The following is a 19,469-nucleotide window of genomic DNA, read 5'->3' as shown; positions in this document are numbered from 1 at the left end:
TCTTTGTGATGACTGTTTTCTTCAAAGCCGTTTTACTCACAAAATATTAAAAAGCATTTTTTGATAATCTACCATAATACTAACCATGCATACCTTTTCTCTGCAATGGAAGCAGGTTTAAATAAATATGAGTAGGCCTACAATAAATGACTGTTTACATCGAATCAAATATGTTTGCTTGTTCTCTCACGCACCGGCTTTTCCCTCCAATGGCGAGTCTCTGTTGCTCTGAGTCCGAATAATATTTCTCTTCTACATCGACATCCGTGAATTTTTCTAAATACATCATTGAACAAAAAGTATGAAGAATATCATCTGCTATACACAGGTGTTAATATTTGCTGTTTTTGATTTGTTTGGGTTGTGCAAAGGGGAATTTGTTTTCTCGACTCAACATGGTAGACTGACCGGTCGAACCGATACAAGACATAATATCTTCGATTATGTGGCATATAATTATGATACTCATTATACGATTACATGCACTTACATGCATACAAAGATAGAAAGGAAAGATTGTGTGTTTGTTTATGAGTCAGTCGGGTACTAAACATTCTTGACCAGAGTGGCAAAATGGCGGCCCGGTCTACCGGGTTTTTCAGTTGGGGAGTCAGTGTTAAAATCAAGCGTGTTGGAATCACAAATATTCCACAACTTGACATAGAATAAATAATATTAGTTCCTGGACAGTTTCCTGAGAAAGATGCGTTTTCCAGGATTCAGGACAAATATTTTTTTCTGCTTGTGGAAATTTCACAGAGCAGAGTCAATTTGTACATTTTGCCGGAGCATTACTGAACGATTTTGCTAATTATGTTGCAAACTGAATTAAAAAAAAAGTGATACTTTACATTGGTAATGGATTCGCTCAGTGTGTGTGTGTGTGCGTGCGTGCGTGCCGGTCAGTGTCCGTTCCGATCTACTTGCGTAATTCTGTGACAAACACAAACTTTTTCCAAACTTGTTTTTTCCCCAGTTGTTTCTTTGATGATTGTGTGTGTGTGTGTGTGTGAATGTATTTGAATTGTCTTTCCTTTTCTCTTTGTTGTTAATTCTTTTTCTTAATTTGAGTTGATCTCAATGGTACATGTACCTTTAATTTAATCTGTCAAGTGCTCTCCTTGAACAGTCACACATACACACACATACATACATACATACACACACACATACACACACACACACACATACACACACACACACACATACACACACACATACATACACACACACATACACATACACACTCACATATATACACACACTCTCTCTCTCGCTCGCTTTCTCTCTTGTACTCACTCCCTCTAAAACACCAACAAACGAAACATTTCAACATCCATAATCAAGTTTATTCCCTTTTAGAGAGTTCACTCTGTCCCTAGGCACATAGCAGTCCGCTGTTGGGTCATGGTGAGGAGTGTATTGTGTGCAAAAGAAAAAATCGGACGTGTCACAAGTTGACATAGCTGCTGTTAGAAGAAAAAACTTTCAACACGCACAAGTATCTCTTTCCTACCTACAGGTCTCCTCTTCTTCCGATCCTGTTAGCATGGGGATATTGGTTATACACAGCAAGTAGAGTTATAACAGACTCAAGATTTTATTAAGGAGGATGGAGTTAAAGGTGTATATTATAAGATGCTGTTACCTGAAGTCGATAACGATACAAGTACCATAGTCTCAATCAGTGAAGTTTACTTTGCCTGATGCACATGCTTAATAAGTTGAAGGCAGCATAAGATGGTGATGGTAACAAGCACTACGGTTACTCTGCTTCAAGCTGAACAAATATCCGCGTTGTTGGGTCGCAACGGGGGAAAACTGGCACCAACAACAAGATCGAGTACAAACAAATTGCAAATTCACACTAGATTCAAGTTACATGTGTTATCCTTAAAGGCGTACTCAAACTGCTCGGCTTTCCATTAGAAATAGTGAGCTGAATCATTAACATAGAAAAGGCTGTGCCTTGGTGTATGATTCTTAAGGATAGCTACATGACTAGAACACATTCTTTCTTGCAGGATCTTAATTATGGTGAAATAATTTCATGGAAACTGCAAAACTATTGAAAAAGGTTGGGTTCATCAATGTTTTATGCTCTAGTTCCAAGTAACGTAAATCTTATGTATGCTATGTTTTAAAATACAGTACAAGCGTTTGGATAAATCTGATTATCATGTTGGTGAAATACAACAATTAAACACAAATCATATTCATAGAATGATGTTGGTGAGATATATGAATTGAAGATCGGAATCTTTAAATCAAACCTATACATCAATCTGTTAAAGAACAAATGTTCACAAGAACTGTCTAGTGCACGCGTGTAGTTTTATTTTTTCCCAAATGCTGCACAAAAATGGTTTGAAACTGAACAGTCTTGGGTTCACAAAGATTTTTAGAGGAAAGTTCTTCAACTTGTTAAGTGTGAAGCTTTTGTCCTTAAGTGATGAGATAACACAAACTAAAAGGGAACAAAGAAATTCTTTTGCAAAATTTCAGAACATTATAATGCAGAGCAGTTTACTTGTACTAACACTTTTAAAAAGATAAAAAGACAGTCGTTTGTTGTAGTTCATGAAACATAACACACAGGCCATTGTGAAAAGACAGTCGTTTGTTGTAGTTCATGCAACATAACACACAGGCCATTGTGAAAAGACTGTGCCTGTAAGACATTGATGCACAACTGCTGTATACATACAATTATTATCATGTACATGTACATGTTCAAAACTCCATAAACAATTACTAATATTAAAACGTACACACCCACACACACGGTTTGTAGCAGTGCACCCTCACTCAAGGCTATAACTCTTTCAGATATGACTTTCTGTTCCAAAAAAATACCCAGCCAACAACAAATTGACTCCTCAGCAGACTTGTTTCACACTCATTCAAAAATGACAACTCACAGTCACACTCTGCCATTCAAAACACTTTCAAAACACTAAAGATCTGCAATATATACACAATATGACCTCTTCATCACAAGAACTCTCTTTCCTCTTTCATGCGCAAATAATTTCAATTCATGAACATCAAATCTGTACAAATAAAACCATGGCTTGAAATACATTTGTTGTAGATAAATTTAGATAAAATTGCTATTCAATTCAGTGTCTACCATTTCAATGGCTCTTTCCTCTGTACAGATACAAAACTTGTATACACTTCTATGTGTATATTGGTGACTCACAGCCTAGGTACAGACCTCGTTAAAATCCTCATTATGATGTTGTTAACAATACGAAATAAAACAGAAAATAGACTTTGATGTAAAAACAATCGACAGCAGAAAACATGCAATTGAACGTAAAAGTATTCAAAATAAAACAGAAAAATAACAGAACAGCAAAATGCACATCTGTGCTGTTATTTAACTGCCAAAGCAATGCATCACATCACAAATTTCCATGCTAAATTTGAGACAACCAGAATGGAAGAGATACAGGGTGGGGGGTGGGGGGGGGGGGGGGGGGGGGGGGGGGGGGGGGGGGGGGGGGAGGGGGGGGGGGGGAGAGAGAGAGAGAGAGAGAGAGGGGGGGGGAGAGAGATTGCAGGTAAGAACTGATATGATAGTCTTGCTCAACATAATATTTACATCTCCGACAGCACACCTGCACACACATTCTGAGGAATCATTCACAACACGGAGACAACATCAGACCAGCATATTTGAATATATATATCTTGTAGTCACTTGAGCATTAACCCCCCCCCCCCCCCCCCCCCCCCGGAAAAAAAAAAATTAGTTCCTTGTTTATGATTTCCCTTTAGACCCTATTATCATAAAAAAAAATAATTCTCCAGACCCTCGAATTGTTTCTTGTGCATCCAAAAAATATGGTTATTAAAAAGGACAACATTTATTTTTCGACTTTGCAACGAAGGTAACTTTTCTCTGACATCCAGGGGAAACAGTTCACGCAATTTCCGGTCAATAAAAGCCACATAAGCCTGTGTAAATGAAAAACAAACTTTACATTTTCAATAAAAATAAACCTAAAATTGTTTGTAATATGGGAAAGGTAAATGTACATATAGATAGCACTAATTATTTAAAATTCAATGCTAAAATATATCAGGATATTGAGAGAGAGAGAGAGAGAGAGAGAGAGAGAGAGAGAGAGAGAGAGAGAGAGAGAGAGAGAGAGAGAGAGAGAGAGAGAGTGGAACACTTAAGTGCTACTTGTGGTACCACAGCCTTTTTTCCATAATGCATTATTCTGGGTCAATTAGAGATACAAAAACACACTGAGATCAAGAAAAGCTTATATAAAAGAAAGAAAAAAGGGGGACATTACTCAAAAAGGCTTTGTACCAAAATGCCACATATCGTGTACCCGGATTCTGAACTAAGGGAAACAATCATGCTACGCAATGTAACATTGCCTCCCTTGGTTCACTTCTTGCTGCTTGAAGCGTTTTAACACGTGCTGCGGTAGCAAGACGGATACTTCGCTCTTACTTCATTTCCCTCCACGCACATTTAAAAGGGAGGAATAGGGGACAGCTAAAATACAGTATATTGTAACAGCACTAACTACTAATACAATAAGGTTTGTTTGTTTGTTTGTTTGTTTATTTGTTGCTTAACGTCCAGCCGACTACGCAGAGCCATATCAGGACGAGGAAGGGGGGGATGAAGGGGGCCACTTGTCAAGCGATTCCTGTTTACAAATGCACTAACCCATTACTTGTGTCCCAGCAGGCTTTAGTAAAACTAAATTAATACCTACTGGAAGATTACCAGTTTCCAGTATGTTAAAATAGGCTTAACCTATCTACTGCTGGACTTACATCAGAACACTAACAGATTAAACTATACATGAATCGCGAGACAAGCGGCAAGAGAAGAGATTTTTGGAAAAAATACAGGTGGATGAGCAAGAAGGCAGAAAAAAGAAAAGAATTCATGAAGAAAAAGAGAGCATGACAGGAAAGAGGAACCAAAAATCTACCTAACAGCAAACTAGAAAGCTCCTGCGGTTCCAAAAACAGGAGGGGCCTTTAATTTCATAACCGCAGTGCCCCACTGCGGGAATACAATAAGGTATATACTGCAATTTCTGACCAAAGTAGAAAAAGTAACAGAAACGACATTAGCACACGATGACAAAGCTTTTTTTCCTGTTGTGTGAAATCATTAGCATAGACTTTAACAAGAGTGATACTGAAAATAATGTTTTGTGAAAACATTAGCACAGACTTAACAAGAGTGATAGTCCTGATATTGAAATGGACACCTGCAGTTCTTCAAGGAATACAGAAAACTGTAAGTCAGCTTCGTATTCATTTAACTACAGCTAGGCTTACCGGCACGGTTGGCCTAGTGGTAAGGCGTCCGCCCCGTGATCGGGAGGTCGTGGGTTCGAACCATACCTAAGACTTTAAAATTGGCAATCTAGTGGCTGCTCCACCTGGCGTCTGGCATTATGGGGTTAGTGCTAGGACTGGTTGGTCCGGTGTCAGAATAATGTGACTGGGTGAGACATGAAGCCTGTGCTGTGACTTCTGTCTTGTGTGTGACGCACGTTATATGTCAAAGCAGCACCGCCTTGATATGGCCCTTCGTGGTCGGCTGGGCATTAAGCAAACAAACAAACAAAACGGCTAGGCTTTCGTCATTTTAATTACTTCAGCCTGCTAGTCTACCAAGAAGCCTATGGCACACACATTTGACACACACAGTAACACTTAAAGGAGAAAAATTCTGTACAACTTTCCAAATATAATTCTTTTCAGCACAATAACTGTACAATCTTTAAGAACAGTCAATTAAAATCAAACACATAATTTCAGAACAACGGAAAAAGTAACATCTGACCAATACCAGCAATAAAAATCTTAGTATGTTGTAAAATATACACAATACTTCTAACCAGCATATCTGGTATGCTCTTTATCGTATACTTTAAAAAGAAAAAGAAAAATCCTTTACGGATATAAAATATATCCGTAAATCCCTGCAGGTAGTGGCCACGTATCCGGCCTAGGCCAACGAGAATATAAGTTTGAACAAGTGTAATGCAGGCACCTTGGTACAATGACAAGTTTGATAGAACAAATTCACAACACAAATACTCCAACAAAGGTTCATGTGCACCAAAAGCACGGGTCCTCATGCACCAAACAACACTCAGCTTGACCTTGTACCACGTACAGACTTGTGTACAAGGACACACACGCTCACGGTTCTTTTGTAGAAACACTACAAGACTAAACACTACACCAGCACACTGAGTACAGACTAAGTTTAATTACAAGTGGCTTGAGGTTTTGATTATTGGTGCTTTATTCGAGATAAAATAATTAATCATATAAAAAAAAAAGTGAAGAAAAAAGCACAGATTTGGTTACTTTCACTTCCAATAAGCCAGAATATCATACTGAATTCGAAGTTTCAAATCAGAACAACTCTAGACTTTAGTGTTTCCCCTAGGCATTTCTAACTGAATGTCCTAACCAGGGAATTTAAAAATGAATGTTTAAAAATGAATGCTTTGTCCCTTTCTGCCTTGGAATGAGAACTACTCAACCAAAATGCTTGGTACATTCAAGAAATCTTTGTAAGTATCTTCAGATTAAATAAGATTACAAGCATCTTGTCCAACTTCCCATTTTTTTTTTTACTTAGCTTAGAAAACACCACTCTCAAATAGGTTTCTTACTTCCTAAACAACAAAATTGTGGCCTGTCAGTATCAGGTACGTTTCTCAAGTTTCAGTATCCTTTCTTTCCAAACATTCATTGCACCTGGTTTTTGCCCTTTCAACAAATCAACACAACAACGAATGAAAAATAGTCAGCATAACAAGTCCTTGCTCATGAATAGAAACCTCACTTTCTATCACGAAAAACAGCTTTCGCTTTAGGACAGTTTTCTTGTCCATAATTGAACTTTTCTGGTTTCTGTGGCTTCAGTTGTTCTCCAGTCGCAGCTCATACCCTTCTGTTCCTAAAGTGTTTCTTTCTTTGATGGGTTCCTCTTCTCTTCAGAATCAGATGCAGCATCTTCTTCAGCGGTCAACAAAAGATGCACCATCATTCCATTTTTTTAAAAGTCAGTTACCATCTTACTTTCTGGGTAATTGAGTGCCTTGTCTCTTGATAGGCAAGGCCATTCTTTGTGAAAGAACGGATCTGGCCTTCTGCAGCAGAGGTGTGGCCCATGACAACAGAACAGGACTCAGTGTGCTCTTTTTGCAAGACAATCAGAATGATGTGAAGTCCATGCCTATTCTCTCACCTCAACTGTACCATAATAACGCTTCTGTGGCAACCGCGTTAACAAGCATGACATGGAACTAAAGACTCAAATTTTTCACAAGCCTGGTCAGATTTTATCTCCTGCCTGACGTGTTGGCTTGCAAACAAATGGATCATTTTCTTCCAAACTCTATGCTGATCCAAGTTTTAATGTTGGTAAACACTTGTCCAACGTTCAGTTATATTCACTGAAAACCATCATTAGCTTTGAAGAGCTGGAGGGGCTAGTTCTTAAAAATCTGATTGTTCCACAATTTTCTGAAAGTGAACGGAGCTTTAATAAAGCTGAACATTCAATTACTTGTGATGTACGTTTACCACAAGGCCCAGCATACTGCGCAAGGTTAGACAGCCAGAGGCGAAGTTTTCTTTGACCTTCTCTCTTCCTGTAAAGGATGATTTTCAGGATGATCTACACTCTCAAAGCGTCACAGTCTGTGCTAGACACACAGCCTTTATATCAGAAGCATCAAGCAGTCCAGCCTTTAACTTAACCATAGTTTTCTTCATCAACTGCTGCGGAAGGCTCTCACTTGCCAATCTGCAACCAGTCTTGATCTGAAAGTCAAACCATCAACGCTGTTCAATTTCATAGTGCAGTGGTGAGAAAGGGTGCTGAAGGCCCTCACTTTTCAATCTTCAGTTTGTCTGTCTTTAAAGTCAAATCATCAACGCCGTTTACTTTCGCCGCGAGTGAAGCATCTCGGTCAACAGGGTCTGGTCAGGAACCTGGTTGTTGAGGTGCTTGTAGTAGAGGAACTCCTCCATGCGAATACTGATGATGCGAATCTCGGGCAGACGCAGGAGGATCTGGCCAAACTTGTCCTTGAGGTTGGGGTAGAAACTGAGGCAGTACTCTAGGAGGGCGGCGTTGACCTTCTCCTGGCAGTTCTCTACGTACCCACGGTGCTCCAGCGTTGTCACGTCTGGAAAAAAGACAGGGATTTGAGTTAGGTTACATTACAACATTTTGTTGTTGCAAAGGTTGCACACAAATCACTGTGGAAGATGAAGTGTGTTGCTCGTTGAACCACATCATTTTATCAATAATCAAAAAGTAGCTTGACTTTGAAAGAAATTCACTATTTACAGACTGAAGTCTATGTCTGTTAAGGTCCTCAATGCCACTTTAATTTCCATGGTTATTCTCAAGAGAAAACAAGTGAAAATATATGTGCCTATGAGTATGATTATGAAGAAAGTAGAATTCAAAGCAATTTTTTGGGTTTCAGCAGAGAGAGAGAGAGAGAGAGAGAGAGAGAGAGAGAGAGAGAGAGAGAGAGAGAGAGAGAGAGAGAGAGAGAGAGAGAGAATTGAATTGAATAGAGAGAGAGAGAGAGAGAGAGAGAGAGAGAGAGAGAGAGAGAGAGAGAGAGAGAGAGAGAGAGAGAGAGAGAGAGAGAGAGAGAGAGAGAGAGAGAGAGAGAGAGAGAAATGTTTTTTCTGCACCACTATCAGTGCATGTACTTCTTTCATAATACTAACAATAAAGAAAAAAAGCTCTCAGGTGCAAAACGTATAGCTCTACAGAGTTACACTCACCAGGGTTAAGAAGAATGAGGAACTTAAGGCACATGTACTCGTTGTAGTCCAGTTTGAGCTCACGGCATTTCTTGATCAGCTCAAACAGGCGTACCCGCACATCGCCAAGGCCTAGCTTGTCCAGGGTTTCAAAATTTAGTCTGATACCATTGGGCTGAAACAGAGAAAGGAACTAATATTTAAACTGCTGTAAGTTGTCAGAATCAAAGGAAAGTAAGCCCTTTAAATTTATACAACATGCGCCGAAGTGCAAGTGTTCACGAGTCATGTGGAACCAGTCTCCTGGCTCCTGAGAGAATAACAAGCATTGAAATGAACAAGGACTTTCTTTTGTTGTTGTTAGTTGTAACACTAACAAAGCAGACTTAACTTCTCTGCAAGCAGATGTAATGCAATTTTGTATCACTACACTGCAAAGATGAACAGAAACAAAAACTGACAGTACAACAAAACTGAGAACATATTCTAACTGTGTTTGGCTTCAAGGCAAAAATGATGGCAGAAGGTTTGACCAAACAGCTACAGTCGATGACAAACCGCTGACCAAAAGTGGTTCAAGCATGGGAATTGAAAATAGTAAAAAAGGCTGAAAATCTGTAAGTAATAGCAAAGTTGACAGCGCGGAACGCCTAGCCTTACTAGGGGGTTCTGCCGGAATTTTTTTTCTCCAAAGAACCCAAATAGTGCAATATGGTGTCATGTGAGCTCCAAGTTTGCCATTAAATTCAGTTCTTAGAACCATTTTTGCCTCCACCATTTATTTTTTCGGCAGACACTTTTGCTTTTTCGGCAGAACAAAAAAATATTGCGGCGGAAATTTGCCTTTCGGAGGACAATTGCCATGCCTTTCTTTCTTTATTTGGTGTTTTACGTCGTTTTCAACCACAAAGGTTATATCGCGATGGGGGAAGGGGGGAGATGGGATAGAGCCACTTGTCAATTGTTTCTTGTTCACAAAAGCACTAATCAAAAATTTGCTCCAGGGGCTTGCAACGTAGTACCATATATTACCTTACTGGGAGAATGCAAGTTTCCAGTACAAAGGACTTAACATTTCTTACATACTGCTTGACTAAAATCTTTACAAACATTGACTATATTCTATACAAGAAACACTTAACAAGGGTAAAAGGAAAAACAGAATCCATTAGTCGCCTCTTACGACATGCTGGGGAGCATCGGGTAAATTCTTTCTCGTCCCAACCAATATGGGACTCCCCCTAACCCGCGGGGGGTTTGCCATGCCTGGTGGTTGTTATAGACAGGTGGTTGGTATAGAAAAGTAAATTACAATAATATAGAAAAAAAACTTTGTTGGGGATCCTGGGGAGTGGTCATGCTGTGCAGACAGTCGTTATGGAGAGGTTGTCGCAAGGTATTTTTGTAGGTGGCGTTCAGTGTCAGTGTCACACAGCCTGGATCACACACAGTGAAAAGAGCACAAACCGAAATACAAGAAAAACAAAACCAACAATGTTAGTCACCAACTCACCAGCGCTAGCTCATTGCCCCAGTACTCGTTGACCTGTCTGTAGACGAAGTCCAGGATGAGAATTTCACTCCAGCTGTGCTGCAGCAGTTTCATCTGGTCTTCAACCTGTACACACAGATATATTGAAGCAATCAGCAATCAAGCAAACAATGATTATTTAGTAATTTACACATCCTAACTTTCTTTATTTCTTTATTCGTCGTTTTCAACCACGAAGGGTTATATCGCGACAGGGAAAGATGGGAGATGGGATAGAGCCACTTGTCAATTGTTTCTTGTTCACAAAAGCACTAATCAAAAATTTGCTCCAGGGGCTTGCAACGTAGTACAATATATTACCTTACTGGGAGAATGCAAGTTTCCAGTACAAAGGACTAAACATTTCTTACATACTGCTTGACTAAAAATCTTTACAAACATTGACTATATTCTATAAAAGAAACACTTAACAAGGGTAAAAGGAGAAACAGAATCTGTTAGTCGCCTCTTACGACATGCTGGGGAACATCGGGTAAATTCTTCCCCTAACCCACGGGGGGAGACACACACACACACACATCCTAACTGCAAACCTTCAGAAAGATACGTGAACTGGAACCCCCCACCCCTTCCCCACCACCCGAGATTGAAGAAAATCAGGTCTTACTCTTAAAACGGCGATAAATTTACAAACATTATGGACAGAAAATCTGCTAAATCAAGGTTTTAAAAAAAAAGAGGGGGGGTGGGGGGTTTCTTAAATCAGTTGATGCCCAGACCCTGAGATGAAGATTCCTCTGATCTGTTAGATGTGGGTTGATGTTTTTGTTCGCACTATCCGAGATGAGCACTTTACCAGACAGTTATCTACAACAACAAAAAAAGCAAGTTAAAATAAACAACATGACAAGCATGCCTCTTTATGTGTCCTTGCTTCTTCATTTACAGGGTGTGCTCATGATTGTTATTCAATTACACGTGTAGCGATAAAAACTTGCAATCATACACATCAGATGCTTTTAAGTTCATTGCTCGACAACCTGCAACAACTGAACAAGCAATGAGCTTGTAATTTTATAACTTGAAAGACATTGTACTGATGCCTTCAAGTGCACTGCTTGACAATCTGAAACAAGCCAGGAACTTGTAATTCTCTAACTTGAAAGACATTGTACTGATGCCTTCAAGTGCACTGCTTGACAATCTGAAACAAGCCAGGAACTTGTAATTTTCTAACTTGAAAGACATTGTACTGATGCCTTCAAGTGCACTGCTTGACAATCTGAAACAAGCCAGGAACTTGTAATTTTCTAACTTGAAAGACATTGTACTGATGCCTTCAAGTGCACTGCTTGACAATCTGAAACAAGCCAGGAACTTGTAATTCTCTAACTTGAATTTGAAAGACATTGTACTGATGCCTTCAAGTGCACTGCTTGACAATCTGAAACAAGCCAGGAACTTGTAATTCTCTAACTTGAATTTGAAAGACATTGTGCATGATCAAGAGAACGGGGGCTTCAATGTTTAGAAAACTCTTTCCTCCATACCTGAATTTCTTTGAAGAAGGGAGAGCTGCGAGCCCACTCCACCATGAGAAAGAGCAGCTGGTCGACCATGCCGCACACGATGGGCAGAAGTTGCTCGGCGGTCCCCATCGTGCTGTCCATCTGCCGCAGAGTGTCCGTCAGGAAGTTCAGCATCTTCTGCTTCATCTCGTCTTCCTCCAACAGGTTGGCCTTGATCTCGCACAACAAGGGAGGTAGCATGGGGCGCTCCATGGGGTGGGGGGGCACCCCGTATCCTCGCAGAGAGTCCATGGGGTTACCGTTTCCTCGCATAGTGTCCATGGTGTTACCGTTTCCTCGCATTGAGTCCATGGTGTTACTGTTTCCTCGCATTGAGTCCATGGTGTTACCGTTTCCTCGCATTGAGTCCATGGTGTTACCGTTTCCTCGCATTGAGTCCATGGTGTTACCGTTTCCTCGCATTGAGTCCATGGTGTTACCGTTTCCTCGCATTGAGTCCATGGTGTTACCGTTTCCTCGCATTGAGTCCATGGTGTTACCGTTTCCTCGCATTGAGTCCATAGGATTACCGTTTCCACCAGATCCTGGCGGGGAGTTGCTGTTTTCTGTTGGAGATTGGCTGGAGTAGCCAGGGTTGGGGTGGGAGTGGGAGTGAGGATTTTGAAGGAGGTAGGGGTTCTCCAAGGGAGGAGGAGGGCCGTGTGACTGGCTGTGGGGGTGAGGGTGAGAGTGGGGGTGGGAAGGGGGAAGGTGGCTGCTCCTGCCGTGGTGGTTGCTGTGATGGTGAAGGCCGTTGTGTTGCTGCTGTTGCTGGGGATGGGAGCTGTGAAGGTTCAGGGCTCCCGTTGACCCGTACTTGTCGTGAAGAGGACTTCCCCCTCCGTGTCCCTCCCCTCCTGGTAAGCCCTGACCAGACATGGAGTTTACGTGATGGTTCAGGTTGACGTAACTGCTCCCCGACGTGGGCGTAGCCGTGTGCATCCCCTCGCGCCCGTCCCGCGCCCCGTCCATGCCACTAGCACCAACCACCGCCGCCGCCATGGCTGCGGCCATGGAGGATATGTCTGCATGGTTTCCCATGTTGGGATTGAACCCCATACCCAAGCTTGCCTGAAGCATTGCAGGGTCTGGCTTGATGTCTGGGGGGGAGCCTGGGGCCCCTCCTGGCCCTAGCATCTGGCCCTCGCAGTCTGCCATGATGCGCTGCTGGGTTCGTATCTGCTGCTGTTTTAAGGCGCGGTCGCGCTTGTACATCGGCCCAAACTTGTTGCGACCTCCTCTCATCCTGTCCTGCCGCACCGCTGTTGGGAGAGAGAGGACGGGTCAAGTTTTACTGTGTGCTGCAGGTGCTTGGCAAACATCAATAAGATTATATACAATTAGTGGCTATCCTAGCCGTTCACCTTTATTCCCTCCCTTTAGAATTTGTTTAATCAAATAAATGACAAGAGTGTCGTATTCCTGAGTGACTGATAGATTCTGCAATTCCTTAAACGTGGTGAACAATGAACAATGACATACTGCAGAATACATGTAAAACATACAGATGCCATACTTCATACATTATCGACATCATGTCAAATGTTCCATAATTATGGAAGAAGAGTGGCAGACACAAGACATGTTAGGTGCAGAGAGAGAAAGAGAGAGAGAGAGAGAGAGAGAGAGAGAGAGAGAGAGAGAGAGAGAGAGAGAGAGAGAGAGAGAGAGAGAGAGAGAGAGAGAGAGAGAGAGCGCGAGAGAGAGAGAGAGAGAGAGAGAGAGAGAGAGAGAGAGAGAGAGAGAGAGAGAGAAAGAGAGAGATAGAGAGAGAGAGCAATTCCACAAAATCTGCAAGAACATGAAAACACAACACTCACCTTCTAGCTTCATGCCGACGCTGAGACATTTTTGAAATCTGCAGTAAGGACATCTTTTTCTCTGGCTCTTGTCGATCGGGCACTGCCGACTGTCTACACATGAATACACTTTCTTGTTCTGTACTGTTCTTTTGAAGAAACCTGGAACAAACAAAAAAATTCTCAAAAATTGAAACACATACATGTACTTGTAGTGAATTAGTTGGCGGTACACAGTATTTGTACCACTAACTGACTCAGCAAATATTTACTTTATAATCTAATAACATGTAAAATATACAACAAAAATTAGTCACTCGGGGATTCACTCACTTAGGCCTAAAAAAAAAATAGGTGTGGTTACGGTAACCCGACCTACCCTATTTTTAGGGGCCGATCCTACAACTTTTTATTACATTTGTCAAAAAAAAAAAAAAAAAAAAAAAAACCGAGTGCAAAAAACGCAATGAAAGCGAAAGCGCCCGAGTCGCACACTTATTTCCCTGTCAAGTAGGTTTAATTTGTACACATTAGAAAAAAAAGTTAAAAAAAAACAAACAGTGATTGCCTACCTACGTACCCTATTTTTTTTGGCTATATTACCGTAACCACACCTATTTTTGAGTCACTTGAGAAAAAGTGACTCTATGTAATCGGTCAGTGTTAGTCTGTCCGGCCGGCTGTCCGGCCGGCCGGCCGGCCGGCCGTCCGTAGACACCACCTTAACGTTGGACTTTTCTCGGAAACTATCAAAGCGATCGGGCTCATATTTTGTTTAGTCGTGACCTCCAATGACCTCTACACTTTAACGATGGTTTCGTTGACCTTTGACCTTTTTCAAGGTCACAGGTCAGCGTCAAAGGAAAAATTAGACATTTTATATCTTTGACAAACTTTTCTCGGAAACTATCAAAGCGATCGGGCTCATATTTTGTTTAGTCGTGACCTCCAATGACCTCTACACTTTAACGATGGTTTCGTTGACCTTTGACCTTTTTCAAGGTCACAGGTCAGCGTCAAAGGAAAAATTAGACATTTTATATCTTTGACAAAGTTCATCGGATGTGATTGAAACTTTGTAGGATTATTCTTTACATCAAAGTATTTACATCTGTAGCCTTTTACGAACGTTATCAGAAAAACAAGGGAGATAACTAGCCTTTTCTGTTCGGCAACACACAACTTAACGTTGGGCTTTTCTCGGAAACTATAAAAGTGACCGGGCTCAAATTTTATGTGAACGTGACTCATTGTGTTGTGAATAGCAATTTCTTCCTGTCCATCTGATGCCTCATATAATATTCAGAACTGCGAAAGTGACTCGATCGAGCGTTTGCTCTTCTTGTTTTTTTTGGCCTTATTGACATGAACAGAAAGACTTTAGACAGTGATTATAAGAATAATGAACAAGTTCACCCCTGCTTCCCCCAACCCTAGAAAAGACCATGAAGTAATAAGCTGATCTATTATTATTAATCAGGATACCCAATCGATCAAAAATTGGCTGTCTCAAGGCATTGGAAGCTATGTACTAAGGACTACAGTTTTGCATCTAATAAGCTTCCACCAGGGATTGTTTTTTTTATCCAACCAATGATAAGATAACTATTCTACTGATGAAGTTCTGTCTTCTGTTGAGCTAATGAAAGCCAGGCAATTAGTGACACTGATTCAGAACTTCATGGGTGCGACTTCATCAAGTGAAAAAAAAAAAATCCACAAAAGACAGGGTTTGTCAAAATTCACAAAAAAACAGAAACTTCTGCCTTTTTTTCTGGTTTGATTTAAAGAACAAACTACCAATTTGTTTCTGGAAAAGTTGCAGTCGCACGCATGACAATTCCAGTGTTACAGAAACGCTGTTATAGTCAGAAATGCAAATATGATGGTTGCAATCTTACCTTTACAACTCTCGCAGGTTAGCAACCCATAGTGATATCCGGACACTTTGTCCCCGCACACGGGGCAGAGTTCATCAAATCCGGCCTTGACATCAGGCGGGTATGGTGACTCAAGGTTTGTGCTTGATGCTGCAAACACACAGAGAATAACAAAACATTGAGTTTTAAAAGATTTTGACAGAAAATACAAAAACTAAAAATATGAATTATAAAAATCGCGAGTTACCAAGTGACTTGTGCCTCTCTCACAGTCACACACACTTTGGAAATGACACATTTAAGGGCAGCCTGTACCATTTTTAGCAGGAAGTTTCACTTTAATTCTACTTCTAGTTCGACAAACAGATTTGGTACTACATGTACATGCATATGTGCACATCCTAGATACTGGGTCACAACTATGGGACATGGACACCAGGAAAAAAAGTAGGACTGAATTGAGTGAAATACTCTTTTTTAAGTGCAAAAGACATGCCTGTATCTTTTTCTGTCAAAGAGAGGAATTTCATATCGGGGTTTCTTTAGAAATGACAATTAGACACATGCAGTACGCTCTATGTCGTGGGTTACATGGTTTCCACTTTAGGCTTCAATATCCCACAGGAAAGAACTTTAGCTCAGTTATTGCATGTGGCATGTGGACAACATTGATAAATAAATATGCAAACATGAAAGTTTGAAATTACAAGTTTCCATAAGTTAACTAGATCGAAGTAGAAAGTGGAAACCGTAACCCACGCAATTTCCAGGTGCAAAAGTTTTTCTTGTAGGTCAAATGTAGCAACTAGCCTTTTGGGCACCCTTTTGGGTTTTAATACATGATAGAAAGATTTAAGTGAGCAAAAAGTTTTCGATCTGTGCTCACTGGGTTTATGTGTATAGAGATAATACTGTCGTGAGTTACATGGAAACCATAGTTTGTAATGTCTTTTATTTCCAAAGAAAAGAACTAAAACTTGATTATTGCAATTTGCATGTGGACAACATTGATAAATAAATATGCAAACATGAAAGTTTGAAATTACAAGTTTCCATAAGTTAACTAGATCGAAGTAGAAAGTGGAAACCGTAACCCACGCAATTTCCAGGCGCAAAAGTTTTTTTTGTAGGTCAAATGTAGCAACTAGCCTTTTGGGCACCCTTTTGGGTTTTAATACATGATAGAAAGATTTAAGTGAGCAAAAAGTTTTCGATCTGTGCTCACTGGGTTTATGTGTATAGAGATAATACTGTCGTGAGTTTCATGGAAACCATAGTTCGTAATGTCTTTTATTTCCAAAGAAAAGAACTAAAACTTGATTATTGCATGTGGACTACATAGATATATAACTATGCATGCATGAAAGTTTGAAATTTTCAAGTTTCCATAAGCGACAATCCTAAATGAGAGAATTAATCGATTGTCGATCGTGCGTTGCAGAAGAATCGAAAATTTCATAATGGCGCCGATCATGAGAACACATGTGCTGCTCAAACTTTGCACCAGATCAAGCTTTAATCAGCAAAATATCGCAAAATTCGTCGATGAATATATGCTACAATTGTCAAAAAAAATTTTACAGGTCTCAAACAGTGAAGATACAGCGTGGTCTGTCGTGAGTTACGTCTCAAAAACCGGAAACGAATACGATTGGGTGGATAAATTCTCATTGTCTATTCACATGACCGGGTCAAACGTCATGAATGGAACTTTCGACGGTGTTCCCGCGATCTCACAACGCGTGTGTGATAGGCAATGCGGGATTTGTCGTCTGCTGTGGCCATGCTTTCGTGGGTTACAGATGGAAACGAAACAAGGGTGGGGTACATTCAAGCGCGATTATAAGCTGAAATAAATTTGTTTCCTACCGTAGTGCTGTGTTTTGAAAACCTAAATGTTGTTGAAATAAATAAATAATGACTTTGAATAACTTTGAGGTTTCCTTTGTTCAGCAGATCGCATTTTTTGATGAAGTTGAAACCGGAAACGACGGTAACCCACGATTACGTGTTTTCTTTGCCGATCAAACTCCCAGAAGAAGAAAAATAGATGTAATTCTTGAGTGTGTATGTCGAGAATAATCCTTCAGCTGACCCATAAACATCACAATAAAATTCACAGAGCTTTATTCTCCATTGTGTACAGCTGCAACACAGACTGGTGTATTTTTGTCCCAGTTTTAGGTGCTGTTTTGGGGGCATTTTGGCTAAAAATTAAATCGTTTAAAACCCACAGCAATGTTTGGAAACCCAAACTTGGTTGTTACAGTAAGTCAAATCCATCCCCTTTGACATCAAAGCATCCCCTTTGTCATCCATTGCTCAGAGATATTGTGACAGTCATTCAAAGTTGACAACCCATAGTATTTCCCAGTATCTAGGACGTGCACATGTGTAATAGACTTATGCAATATAGTTTCAATCTGCACGGAATTGTATACACAGACTAAATGCAGCCCACGTTGCATACTTCTTGTCACTCCAACTCACTCTCTCCATTTTTGTATGAATAAAAAATCTAAACCTAAACTGCAAACATCACTATTTGTGAGTGATTCAATAGGCTAAAAATAAATCACATTTTGATAAAAATATTAACAAATGAACCACATGATATTGATAAGACAAGGCAAAGTTCTACACAGTTTTCAGATCCAGTAAAAGTCCATGTAGTGTTAACAAACAGTACAGATGTCGGTCAGTTAACGGTCTGTGTGGTCACTGTCCAGTGTGACATAATTATTAGCAAATGACCTTTCGCTGACCTGAAGGCAATAACTGTCCACCCCTAATTGAGACTTCACCACACTGGCAGCAGCAGTAGTATCGGACAAGCCATAAAACAACCAACTACATTTCATCAATTGCCAAAAATAGGTTTCGTGGGAAGTCGGCATTCGAGTATAAAACTGTCTGTACTATAAACTTAATGTGCCCGTGTTTTTTCTGTCAGCACAAACACCGAAGGCCCAGCCTCGCTGTGTCCACTCAGGGTCAAACCAATATAATTTGAGTTATGCGGCTGATCGCACCTAATTTCAGCGATAGTTTCAGAGCCATCGGATACGACACACACCATCCAAAGAATCGTCATCCATGGCAGTTGATTAGGTCCGAGAAAATGTTCACATTTGGAGCTTTTTTCACTCGAAGCAACGTCAACATCTTTCCTCTACACAGCCCTCTTCTTACCGTCGGCCATCTTCGATCATACACATCGCCACTTTTCTTGCTCTCACTGACTGAAGAGCTACTATAGTCCGTTCCACAATTCTAAACCAAGAGGCAAGCTCCCGTGTTTTGTTTGTGTTGTGTTTTTGTTTTTGTGTGAATGCCGTGTGGTTAAAGGATCAGAGTGCTTGACTGCCTTCATTGAAATATTGTGTGAACTGGTAATTAGATTCAATATTATTACATTTCTCAAAACAAAGATAACCGTTAGCTTCGACAGTAAATCTATTTAGAAATAAATCTGTGCTCAGTATAACGGGAAGCCTAGTGAATCTTCATTTGCTGCTTTTGTCACCAAATATGATAGGCGGAACATGTGTAAGAAAAGAAAAAATAACAATCACAAAGGAAAATCAAAAGCAAGAAACCAGTTTCCCTTTCTAAGATTTTTTTCAACAAGTAGAACCTACAAGTACAAGGTTTGTTAAACTTAAAGTATGCATTATTCATTTTTGTGTGTCTGATTGATGTTCACAACATCTACATTTTTAAAGTTATGTGTGGATTGTACTTCTTTAAACTTGTTTCATGTGTGTAGGCGAAACAGAAATGAAACAAAGTTGTGCTGCATTATGTTACTAATACTAATAGTCAGCTCACTAGTTATAATTTATATTCTCCTACTTTTTTTATGCAGGTAATCATTGCACGATTGAACAGTTTTGGAATAATATATCTGTAGCTCAGTCGGTAGCGCGCT

The 19,469-nt window shown here is 40.3% G+C and overlaps 1 protein-coding gene across 3 annotated transcripts in view; it reads right to left on the bottom strand.

The window, feature by feature from the left end:
* Nucleotides 1-4,108: 4,108 nt before the first annotated feature.
* The window catches only part of LOC138948966 (steroidogenic factor 1-like), a 71,326-nt gene continuing 55,965 nt past the window's right edge, over nucleotides 4,109-19,469 (bottom strand). For 2 of the 3 annotated variants that reach the window (XM_070320650.1, XM_070320649.1), the window contains 6 exons: nucleotides 15,560-15,688; nucleotides 13,680-13,820; nucleotides 11,842-13,121; nucleotides 10,313-10,417; nucleotides 8,821-8,974; nucleotides 4,109-8,204 (listed from right to left, as the gene is read on the bottom strand). In XM_070320650.1, coding sequence (XP_070176751.1) covers nucleotides 7,957-8,204; nucleotides 8,821-8,974; nucleotides 10,313-10,417; nucleotides 11,842-13,121; nucleotides 13,680-13,820; nucleotides 15,560-15,688 — 2,057 coding nt within the window. In that variant the 3' untranslated portion in view covers nucleotides 4,109-7,956. Of the gene's footprint in view, nucleotides 8,205-8,820; nucleotides 8,975-10,312; nucleotides 10,418-11,841; nucleotides 13,122-13,679; nucleotides 13,821-15,559; nucleotides 15,689-18,614; nucleotides 18,753-19,469 lie in introns of those variants that run through there. The other variant, XM_070320651.1, reaches the window with a different exon arrangement.

Source organism: Littorina saxatilis, linkage group LG15, assembly GCF_037325665.1.
Source record: "Littorina saxatilis isolate snail1 linkage group LG15, US_GU_Lsax_2.0, whole genome shotgun sequence".
Taxonomy (NCBI): Eukaryota; Metazoa; Mollusca; class Gastropoda; order Littorinimorpha; family Littorinidae; genus Littorina; species Littorina saxatilis.
The sequence above is the reverse complement of the archived record's forward strand: the minus strand, read 5'-3'. Positions and strand labels throughout refer to the sequence as shown.